Below are 12627 nucleotides of genomic sequence, written 5' to 3'. Positions count from 1 at the left end.
AAAGAAAAAGAACTTTAAAGGAAGAGAATTCGCCAGCCACTATGAATGCAATTCACGTGCACCACTAGTTTGCAAATATTAGAAAGTAGGAAATTCGGAGATTCTACTTTGGTACTAGAGAACTGAATGGGCCATCTGTGTTTTCTGTCAATATTTAACTTGCACTTCAACTGCTGTACTGGTAGCTATTGTGGCAACAGCTTTTATGATGAATCTGCAGAGAAGTAAACAAAGAAATAATATTAGCTGGATTCCATTATTTTCCATATAACTAGGAAAGCTCCTGTTAAAAATGTTGCCTACTAATGCAGCAGGGGGACTATATCCCCATAGAGATGAAACTGGGAAGAGAAGCTTTTTATGTGGTGCCCAGTGTGCATATGCAGAGATGCTGAAGACCTCCTATAGCAGCCATAGAGAACTTGTGTGTCCCTCCAGGTATTGTTGGACTACAACCATGGCCAGTGGTCAGGGATTAGGAAATTTGTACTCCAGCAATATCAGGAGGAGTATACAGGTTGTCCCTCTCATATTCACAATGATGAGCACAGATATTGAGCTAATGGTAGTTAAACTGAAAAGTCAACAGACAAGATCGTATTCGGCTGTGTTGCATCATATAGTGTGCAATTGAGATTAGAAGCTTGCTTTCACAAGACCCTTGTGTGTGTTGCCGTTGTGATTATCTGAAGTCAAATCAAAACATGGTTCAAAACTTTCCTCACTCCAATTACAGACAATAAAAATTAAGGACATTTGCGGCTGATGGATTTAAATGAAAGAGTTAGGCATTTGATTTTCTCTTTTATGTTGAAATCAGCGGGGCTTAGAAATGTTCAGTTTTAAACTGGGGCATACCCAGTTTTATTAAAAAGATCACTTTGCGTTATAATTTGAGGTTTATATTCATATTCACAGTGTTATAAAACAGGCATATTTAACATCTGCTTCCCCTCCCACTCTTTCTGTTATTGTAGATACTTTTTATTTAAAACAAAGGAATGTAGGAAGCTGCCTTATTTCAGGGCAGACCAGTGATCTATCTAGCTCAGTATTGTCTATCTCTGGTGTGGCTAACTGGATCCATCCGAGAGACATGATCCTTAATCCCTTCCCCTTCCCATAGGTGAACTTTTAAAGGTGGGCAGGGGCTCACAGTAACAGTCAATCAGCTGATTGGCAGACCCCTTTGAAGTCCATTTGCAGATGTGGCTTGGATTCAAACCACACCAGCAAATGACCATTTCCCCTCTTAACTTAAAAATAAGTATAAATGTAAAAAACAACCAAGAGCCTTTTGCTAGATGCAAATATGCCTCCACTCATTCAAAGCACATTGCTTACCCCAAAGAATCCTGAGAACTGTAGTTTATTCCTAACAGAGCTAGCACAATTAAAAAACCATTGTATCTAGTCTTTATCAAAAGACTGGCTACAGTGGCGTAGCGTGGGGGGTGCAGGGGGGGCTGGACGCACCGGGTGCAACATCTGGGGGGGGCGTTCGCACTCGCAGCTCTCTGCCCCTACCTGGCTCACTCACTCTCTCTCACTGCAGTGCTGGCTGTGCGAATCCGATCCGAGCCGCTGGGTCGCTGCCCACTGTGGAGGGGGTGGGTGCCAGGTGTGCGGTGCGGAGAGAGAGCGAGGGACTATCTGGGGGAGGGACAGTGCAGCGGCCGCCCAGCGCAGCGCTGAGTGCGGGAGAGAACCACACCAGACCAGGCAGCAGCAAGAAGAAGCTGGCAGCGGCGGCAGGTTAGGGGTTAGGGGGCGCAAATTACTTGCCTTGCCCTGGGTGCTGACAACCCACGCTACGCCGCTGACTGGCTACTATCCTATTGTATCTTTCCATTAACAAAAATTTTGATATATAAAAGAACTAAGCTTTGCATATGTGTGAGGGTTCAAAGAGGTAATGTTAAAAAGCAATTGTAGTGAATACTTACATTTTTAAAATGAAAGATCATATCAGAAGTAAAGCCCTGCTGTTTCCATCTTATCATCTGTTGTAAGAAGCAGGTGGATTAGATTGCTTGACCTTGCCCTTTGTCAGCAAAGATTAAAGCAATTGTTCACCTTAAAATACAGAATGAATCATCTCAGAGGAAGAGAACACGGTAGGCAAATAGTGTTTTGTTCCCTTCATTGTAATATGGTCTAGTCATACTCAACAATGCTGTAAAGTAATGGCTGCATCCCACAGCCAAAAACCTTTCCTAGAGCAGAGTCTGATTTCTACCAAACATAGGAAATTAAATTAGAGAGGTTTTAAAAATTGAAGCAAGAATCCAGGCAGCCTCTCCTACATAACAGAATTTGTCCCTTGGTAGATGATGCGCTTGTGATGCTTTGAGACATCAGAAACTCCATTGGGTTGTATACACATTCTTGTTTATTCTGCACCCAGTGCACTTCCACTGCTGGTTTGGAATGACATTAGCCACAATCAGCATTCTGTATCTATCTGGCCGTTTCTGATGAAATACTGCTTTTTGGTGCAATTTCCCCAAAACCAGTTTTGATCTGATTTGTGAAAATAAACCTCCTAACTGTGCTGTAAGTAGTAATGTGTAGACAGAGTCAGATCTCACTGAGTGCAGAGAAACTGGATAGAGCTCAATATATTAGAAGTTGGGAACATCCAGTTAAACCAGATATTGGAAGATTCAGGGCTGACAGATAAAACACTTCTTCATACAGCCAGAGCCTTAGCTAGGTGATCTTGCCCCCTAGCTACGGACAAATCAACTCTTCTTTCCACCTCTCCTCCAGCACCACCCCCATTCAATTCAATTCAATTCACCCTCTAGTTAAAACCTTTTCTTATGATGCAATAATCAATATTTTTATTTATAGACGTATTTATGGACATATTTTTAGCCAATTTTGTGCGTTCCCTTTCCTGTGCCCCTGGCAGGGGCTCACCTCACCACCCTCTAGCTACGGTCCTGCATACAGCACATAATCTGTGGGATTCCCTCCCACAAGCAAGGTCCACCAATTTTGAAAGGTATTGTATTAGAACTAGAGGGTGTCTGCGTTGGGATCGTTGGAAGCACATGTCAAATTCAGAAGAAAATAAGTTCCCATTAAAAGAAAGCTTCAGTTGAAGCCGGCTGCGTTGCTGCCATTTATAAATCGCTTTCCATAGATGCAAATTTCAGGAAACAAAATTGAAGCAAGGTGATTATTGTAGTTTTAGGGTAGTGAATCACAATCACCAGATAGCTTTGGGTTTAGAAAGAGAGGGGGATTAAGCAAACTTTCCAAACATTTATTTTCAAACAGAATGATGGGTGGTTGGGTGGGAAGCCCACAGTGATCGGCATGACAATAACTTAAGCATAGAGAAGAAAAACTCAGAACCCAAACCTCTGCTGCCTTGTGAGGAATCTTCAGGAGAAGATAAAGCTAAGGAGTAAAACCTACACAGAACCAGAGTGCAGTCCCTAAGACAATTGGATGGCGCCCTGTGTGCCTCCTTCTGGCAACTCCTGCAGCCAAGCTGGTGCCAAACATTTGCTCTGCTTCCCTTTGGACCACATTGTTGTCTGGCATCCCAGGACCTCCACACACACTGCCCAGGCTTGCGCCCCAGACAGGTCACTTTGGTGTTGCTAACGGCTTGACTTTGGAGGCACACTCCATTCTATCTCTCAAGACACATGAATGGCAGCAACAACAGAGGTTGGGGTATATCTTAGTAGTATTGGGATCCCACCATTCCTCCAATGGACTCAGAGCAGTTTTCTCCTGTGTCACAGTGTCTTAATGGCTAGGAATGTGTGCCTAGCCCAAAGTCACCAAGTGAGCTTTGTTGCTGACACAAGGACGTTGGAGACTGCCCTTCCACCAAGTCAGGCCACTAGCTCAGAACTGGCCATGCTGACTCGCCATGGTTCTCCAGGATTTCAGGCAGCATACATTCCAAGCCCTACCTAAAGATGCCAGGGTTGAACCTTGTACCTTGTGCATGCAAAGAGATGCTCTACCCCTGAGCTATTGCCCTGCCCCAGGTCTAATACACAATCCACTATACCATGCTGTCTGATGAGAATTTTCAAATTATACATCAGTCTTGGGAATCTGAATGTACTGTGTATATATGTGTGTGTGTCCATACATACAGCACAGCAGCAATATATGGCTTAAAGCATTTGTTCTTAGTTTCTATTTACCCTGATACTCCTCTAGACACCCTCATTTGAATAGTATGCCTGAACAAATGATCAGGTTACACCTGTTTAGGTTACACTGCCTAGGAAACCATCATACTCCATTTTCAACGCTTGACGCTGTAAAACTCCGTTTCTGGGAAAGCAAATGATTAATTTTTAATGGTACCAGAAACCTGCTGCGTGCTTTTTTTTGACAGCCATCTGCTGCTCTGCAAGGTAAGTCTGTTTTCCACTTATGATAAAGTGTGCGTATATGTGTGTTCTTTTTAAACAGGATGGAAGTATAACAGCTTTTTAAAATCTTAAGTGCAGCATCAGCAGCAACAGAATACAGCCAAGCAAAAGTGTTTTGCTCAGAAATGTACAAATGCTCATGGAATAGGAGTCGGGGGGGGAGCTGTTGTGGAAGTGGGTGGGTGGATGTTTTGCTATCATAAGTAGCAAGAAGACCTGTCGTTCTGTAATGGTCAGTTGCGAGGGACTTAAAGCTTGGATCCCGGTCCTTCTCCATTTTTTACTGTGCTGGTTGTTAAAAAGTGTTAGCGTTTGTAAACACGACCACTTGCTTATCGATTACTCTGGGGACTCTCTTTACACTCTATTAACTCTCACCAAAAGAAAAAAATATTTCCAATTCAACTAACCAGAAAATATGATGAGAATTAGTACTTGTAGCCAAGAATGTGCAGGAAATCTACTTGCAGCATTGCTATATGTACCTTTGTCATCCATGAAAATATTTCAATAAAAACTTTTTTTTTTAAGTATAAAGAGACAAAGTAAGAATTAAAAAGGCTAATCCTGTATTGTAGAAGCAAATTTAATAGGGGCCATGTCACTTAGAATTACAAGTGCATCACCACCAACCTTACCTAGGGTGGGTCACACCCTGCCTTAGGTCACCGTGTCAGCTTTTTTTAACAAGGAGAATGAGAAGGAAGCGAAAGAGAAATAAGGCAAACGTAAAACTAAGGCAATAGGAGGGCAGATCTAAGAAGGAATAGGTGAGAATTAGCCTTCACCAACCTGGTGTCTGACCAGCACTGGAAGTTGTGGCACCAAATCCTCTGGTTGGAAAAGGATGTCTAAGATGAAGAGTCTGATGTGAATCCCCTGTTGAAGGCTGGTGTGAAATGCCCCTCCCCCAAGGTATGGGAAGGATGGAGGCCCTTGCAATGTGGGGTAGAGCTTTTGTGCCTTTGGAAATGATTTAGGAGGGAATATGGTAGAAAGATAAGCTGTTCCTGCATTGTGGTAGGAGAACTTGCATCTGCTGGAGTTCTCTTGATGATGAACCTACTGAACTACCCAAGGGGATAGTTTCCTTAAGTAGGGGTGCCCAAACTTTTTTCAAAGAGAAAAGGGCCAGATTTGATGAAGTAAACATGCGTGAGGGCCGATTCTGTAGGTGGAAAATTTAGGATTTTACCCCAGGAGATAAACTGCCACAGGGGCCAGATTAAACCAACTGGTGGACCGGATTAGGCCCCTGAAATTGACTTTGGACATGCCTGCCTTAAAGCAAACGGGACTTCACAATGTACATGATCATTAAAGGCCATTATAAAATATAAAGACAATTAGTTCCTGACAAGACATTGCACTGAACAGCTTTTTAAGTGGAAATAAAATAAAATAAATTTTCCTTATAGACCAACTAAGTTTGTTGTGGTATAAGCTTTAGTGTGCATGCACACTTCTTTCAGAACAAACTATAAGGTGCTCCTGGACAATTTTTTATTTTTAAAAAAATTATTTTTTTTGACTATGTCAGACCAACACGGCTACCTAACTGAATCTAGCTTATTAAGTGGTTCTTGTAGCTTCTCCTAAGAATTAGCATTAAGTACTAGCAGGATGGAATTTCACAACTGATAATTATGAAAAGATTGATGTTAAGGTATATGAAAGCGTTCAATGTTTCAGTTCTCTCTCGTGTATACATTTAAAGTGCATCAATTCCCCCCAAGAAATCCCGAGAACTGTAGTTCACCCCTCAAATAACTACAATTCCAAGCACCCTTAAATTACATTTCCCAGAATTCTTTGGGGGAAGCTATGCCCTTTCAATGTGCTTTAGGTGTGTGGGGTGTATATAGCCATCACGTACAGAGGGGACACGTTGAGGGGAAAGGGCAAAGAGGTGTAGGCAGAAAAGGGTTGATTTTTGCTGGATTTCTCTCCATGTTACATGGCAGTAGTTTTTAAATTTTTAGGAGAAAGGGAAGGCTAATCTGCAGAATTCTGTCATAACAACTGATCTTACAAACTGCTTTGCTCATACAAGAACTCACAGGATTGGTCTGTTATGTCCTTAACCCTAATGAGGGTATTGTATATCCCTGTGGCACACGTGCTTCACCTTTTCACCGCCAGGCTAGACAAGCACAGATGCAGCAGCCACTCCCTTGCTTGCAATGTTGCTGTGCTGAGAAAGGAAAAGACCCACTGGGTGCCCAGTCTGATACATGCCCCTGGAATGTGACCAGTGTTCCCTGTGTTGCAACAGTACCTGTGGCAAACATGATCACCCGTAAAGAGTAAAGCAGTCTCCAGAGCCTCCATCAAATGACATGTCTACTTACATTTCTTCATATGATGGGAGCGGCAGCTGCTGTGGAATATTTCATGTTTAACTCCATGTTACCTGTCAGTGTTCTCCCATTTTGGTGGACAGTGCTGTTTTTGATTCACAGTTCCATAGGTCTAAGGAGTCAATGGCTACTAGCCAAGATGGCAATGTTCTCATGCCACTGTATGCTTCCAAAGGGGGTATGGGGTGTTAGGGGAGGTGTAGTACCTCTGATGGGGGACATGTCATGCTCCTCTTGGGGTCGTTTGTCCACCTTTGACCCCCACTTTGCACTCGGCTCTCACCTGTGGCTCCTAGAAGCTGTCAGCAGGCGACAGCGGTCACACCCTGGGAATGGCTTTGACTAGCTGGCCAAACCAGGTGAGGGTAGCCAATGTGTTCTAGAGGAAGGTAATGATAATAAAAATGTAATAAATAAACCAATGATAAAGAAATGATCTTCTACAGAAATGTATGCATGGAAGTGATGCAGTCTACAGCTGTGCACACGCTAACCTGTTTGTAGCGTAGCATTTTAAAAATGTTTTTTTTCTCAATCTGCAATTGCTCACGCTCCTCCTCTACAGGCTACTAGATCCTGCTACTAGAACCACAAGTGTGGTTGTGGTTACCTGATACAGATTAAAAAACCCTCCCCTTGATTAGGTTATCCATGCCTTTTCCACTCTGCACATGCCCCAGATGCATAAAGAAGGCACATGATGACTGTAATCTCAGCATACCCACCACGACATTGGACGGGTGTGGATACACATACACACCAATTGCAGGGACTGCCTGCATCCATTTTCAAATGGGCGCACTATGGGGTAATGCAGAATCAATCTGCAATGAACTTTGGGGAAAGGATAGCGCAGTTGGTAGAGCATGTAACTCTTAATCGTAGGCTTGTGGGTTCCAGCTCCACATTGGGCACAAAAGATTCCTGCATTGCAGGCGGTTGGACTTGATGACCTTCATGGTCTCTTCCAGTTCTACGATTCTATGAACCCACTTTTCAGGAGCAAAAAAACATGCAATATATCTAGATTGTGTGTGGACTGTGTAGAATAAATAACTACCCAATTGCTATTGAATCTAGAATCAAATATCACATGTACACAGCCTATATTGCCTTCCATGAACAGGCTACTTTGGATGCAAGCAGGTAGTTTATTTAAAAGGTGCAAACCTTGCAGCTGATTGAAATAATAATAATAATAATAATAATAATAATAATAATAATAATAATAATAAGGTCCAGCATTGACCTGCTCCTCTTCTTCACTGAATTCCCCCCCCACCATGAGATTTATTTTAAAAAAGGGGGGGAGAGACCTGTATTCATGGATGTATTCCATAGGGGAGGCTAATCTTTGGCCCTCCAGATGTTGCTGAACATCCTTCATCCCTGACCTTTGCCCATGCTGACTGGGTCTGATGGGACTTGCAGGTCAACAACACCTGCAGGACCACAGGTTAGCCACTCCTACCCTATTGCTTTCCACCAGCAGCTTGCTCATTTCTCTTAGCAGAAGGCACACCTAGCAATTTCACTGTGCATGTGCACTGGGATCAGTATCTCCTCCATCCTTATCTAAAGGTTCTTCCTCAATCCTGATGAGTAGCTTTCACAAGCCTGGGGAGCTAAAGTTGGCAGAAGTCAGGAGGCAGGGTTAAAACAACGGAGTGCCTGTGATGTTCTGTGAATCATTGTTAGAATCTTGTCCAATCACTTTAATAGAACCGCCTTTTTCTTTTTCAAGTATCCACAGCCTAGAGAGTGTGTAAAATCATAGAATTGTAGAATTTGAAGGGACCCTGAGGGTCATCCAGTCCCAACCCCCTGCAACGCAGGAATAGGCAGCTGTCCCACACAGGGATCAAGCCTGTAACCTTGGCATTATCAGACCACACTCTTAACCAACTGAGCTATCCAGGCAGGCATGACAACGGATAATTAAAGTTCAACTTAAGGAGTAACTAGAAGAGAAATGGTTCCTTGACTTAATTAAGTTCTTTGGATCTGCCTGGCTGGCTATATATCCAGGCTCCATCTGTGCTTTACGTTTAATTGATTATAAATAAGATTTAGAAAGTTTCCACTCCACTGATGCAAAGGGCCTCCGCGTGTGATGGGCTTTATGCATCCTGCCATGATGCGCTCTCTCCTTGTATCTGTTTCCCCCTTATTATTTGCAGCAATCTGTTCTAAATCAAGGCCTCGACTCCAGAGTACATGACTTGACAGGTGTTATAGTAGCATAGATGCTGCTCTGGGGCCTTTTATTGTGATACAGCAAGAGAAAGTAACACAGACTAATGATAAAGTGAGAGAACAGTGCCACCTCTCAGCAAAACTGTGGAACTGAAAGTTGATCTACTCTGATGGGAGAATCATAGAATTGTAGAGTTGGAAGGAACCCAGAGGATCATGTGTTCCCTCATGCTAATGCTAGGAGCTGTAGGCTAGAACCTGTGAGCCATTTCACCTGCTCATATTTTGGGAAGTCTGATAATGGAAAGGAGTTCTTGCTATGAGAAAATGTGGAAAATGACATGAAAGCAGATAGCAGGAGTAGATTAATGAATAGTAAATAATAGGTCATCATCAAGCAATTCTGTAGACACTTAATGATGCTATCAAATTCCTATTTCATTTACTTAGTCAGATTTATATACCGTTTCATCAAAAATATCTCCAAGCGTGAACACAATAGTATAAAATACAGTGGTACCTCGGGTTAAGTACTTAATTCGTTCCGGAGGTTTGTTCTTAACCTGAAACTGTTCTTAACCTGAAGCACCACTTTAGCTAATGGGGTCTCCCGCTGCCACTGCGCCGCTGCAACCCAATTTCTGTTCTTATCCTGAAGCAAAGTACTTAACCTGAAGCACTATTTCTGGGTTAGCGGAGTCTGTAACCTGAAGCGTATATAACCTGAAGCGTATGTAACCCGAGGTACCACTGTATTATGTAAACCGAAGTACAAGGAGGCCTACGGGTACTATATGTTATTACCTTAACCATCCCTATCAGTCTTTTCATAATTATCATTATTATCCCCGCAAGTACTTGTAGGGCCCCTCAGACCTGGCCCTGCCCTCTACACCCCTGAAGCCTTTGACAAGTCCAACCGTTTCACGGTGTGTTTGGCCTAAGCAAATACTTGGGGATGGGGAATTTAGTAAGACTACTGGTTTGGAAACTAGGTAACCATACTAGTCAAATCTAGAATGACCAAAGAAATCATGGACATGAGAAAATAATAAGAGGGCTTTCTCCAGTGCTACAGCTCTGATGGCACCATGTGCTTTCATGCATGCCACAGAGTTTCAGATTCCTCTTCTGTCTCCTCCAGCACCCCATGCACCCTCCAAAGCCAGCTCTTGAGGGTTGGGGTACCATATGGAGCAGTTTTGGGGGTGGCACTGGGGAGGAGTGGATACTGAAGTCATTGGAACTACTAGCATTGCCTACAACTCCCAAATCTGAACTTGGTTTTATTCTTTAAAATCATGCATGACAAAAAGAACTGCCTCATACGTTACCCGAGTGTTGGTCCAGTCGTGACCGACTCTGGGGTTGCAGCGCTCATCTCGCTTTATTGGCCGAGTGAGCCAGCGTACAGCTTCCGGGTCATGTGGCCAGCAAGACTAAGCCGCTTCTGGTGAACCAGAGCAGTGCACGGAAACGCCGTTTACCTTCCTGCCAGAGCGCTACCTATTTATCTACTTGCACTTTGACGTGCTTTTGAACTGCTAGGTTGGCAGGAGCAGGGACTGAGCAATGGGAGGTCACCCCGTCACGGGGATTCAAACCGCTGACCTTCTGATCGGCAAGTCCTAGCCTCTGTGGTTTAACCCACAGTGCCACCTGCATCCCTGTTATATATATTACATGTATGTTATATATATATTCATGTATGGGGTGATAATGAACTGTTCCCAGCACCTAAGAATACCCTTGGCATCTACATTCCAATGGGAGGAGCTAATGAGAGGAGTTAAGGAAAGTTTTGTTATTTCCAGTTTACAGATGGAATTTAAACTCAAATCCAGCACTTGGTCCCCCTGAACAACCAATTATAATCGTGAGTTATTGTACAATTGGATCGAACATCACTTTTACAATCTAACGAGTAATGTAATTCAGTTTGGATGTCCTGTGTGTTGTGTAAATAAAAATAAAGTGAGGGCATTCTCATTTTGTGTATTTGTTTTGTTACAGTTCCTTTCCCCTTTCTGAAGTGGAAGCAATGAGCTGGTCATTCCTCCGTGATGTCCTAAGCGGGGTGAACAAATACTCAACTGGAATCGGCAGAATCTGGTTGGCTATTGTGTTTATCTTCCGCCTCCTTGTCTACGTTGTGGCTGCAGAACAAGTCTGGAAGGATGAACAGAAGGAGTTTGAGTGTAACATTAGGCAACCTGGCTGTGAAAATGTCTGCTTTGACTACTTTTTCCCAGTTTCCCAGGTGAGGCTTTGGGCCTTACAATTGATCATGGTCTCCACCCCATCCCTTCTTGTTGTTCTCCACGTCGCCTATCGAGAAAGCAGGGAAAAGAGACACAGAAAGAAGTTGTATAAGGACCCAGGAAGCATGGATGGAGGGTTGCTATGCACCTATCTCATCAGTCTCCTTTCCAAAACAGGATTTGAACTCGGCTTCCTCTTTTTGTTTTACAAGCTGTACGGCGGATTCAACGTGCCCCGCCTTGTGAAATGTGACATGAGTCCATGTCCCAACACCGTCGATTGCTACATCTCCAAGCCCACAGAGAAAAGAGTCTTCTTGTACATTGTGGTGGTGACGTCCTCCTTGTGCATCATCTTAAATGTAATCGAACTCACCTATTTGGTTTTCAAGTACTCCATCAAATGTTGTTTCAGAGGCTACATCGAGAGAGTTCAAGAATCCAAACGTGAAGACAAAAAGTCGAGTTCTGTGAATCACAATGGAACCACCTTATTTCAGGGCAATGATGAAGTCACTATCTTCGGTATCCAAGGAGATGGCAGAATCTTGCCCACCAGCCAACAGCAAGAATAACAGGCACACAATGTTAATTAAAATGCATTTTAATGAGTTTAGGACAGCTTGGGATTTTAATCAGCAGGCTGTGTTTTCCAGACTTGGGAGTTATTTAGGTTCACCAAGTTTAAGATGCAAAACCTGACATTTCCTCAAGATGTATAAATATTGATATTTATGATATAGAATGCTGAAAAGAACAGTAAATTCAATAGTCACTTTGAATGTTTTCGCACAACAATTCAGTTTAAAAAGACAATTTAATTGGGTGAAATCCAAGATTGTGTAAGTAGAGTATCCGGCTTTCCCCTTCTCCCCCAGGTGTCCTCTAGATCTGCTCTGGTCTCCCATCTATCTGAAACAGATTTTGGAGGGGTCATGAGATAATGACTGTTCCACTTATACATGGACATCATAAGATTCAAGCCCCCTCTCTTATTTCAAGCCCCAAAGACAAGACCTTACCCATTAAGGCAACCCTGCCATTGGCTGGTTATAGTAACTTACTAGCCTCAACTGTGTAAGTGAGACTCCGGTTACCATTCTTAGATCCATCCCTGTACTGACACACTGCATTTGCAACTGAAGCTTCTTGCCTCATGTACTGCCCCATTTTACTTATGAGACAGTTTAATTCTGTTTCCACTTAGTTGCTCATATGAACGCTATTGTGTATATTTTTACATGTTTTTGTTATTTCTACTTATATCTCGTGTTAACCACTTCATTTTTGTAAAAATATTATTAAGCAGTACATAATAAAGACTACATTAAATACCTAGGTTTCTATTTTCCTACAAAAATAAATGTAAATAAATAAGATTGTCATCACGCAGCCCCC

General features: G+C 42.9%; 1 protein-coding gene across 1 annotated transcript; it reads left to right on the top strand.

Moving 5' to 3' along the window:
- The first annotated feature begins 4242 nt into the window (after positions 1 to 4242).
- On the top strand, positions 4243 to 12561 carry GJB7 (gap junction protein beta 7). The gene is made up of 2 exons (XM_081187516.1): positions 4243 to 4394; positions 10982 to 12561. The coding sequence occupies exon 2, from the start codon at positions 11010 to 11012 to the stop codon at positions 11802 to 11804; it is 795 nt and encodes a 264-aa protein (XP_081043642.1). The 5' UTR covers positions 4243 to 4394; positions 10982 to 11009; the 3' UTR covers positions 11805 to 12561.
- The last annotated feature ends 66 nt before the right edge of the window (positions 12562 to 12627 follow it).

This window comes from Podarcis bocagei (genome assembly GCF_964188305.1).
Source record: "Podarcis bocagei genome assembly, chromosome: 3".
Classification (NCBI taxonomy): Eukaryota; Metazoa; Chordata; class Lepidosauria; order Squamata; family Lacertidae; genus Podarcis; species Podarcis bocagei.
Note: the sequence above shows the minus strand (reverse complement) of the source record. Positions and strands in the feature narration are given on the sequence as shown.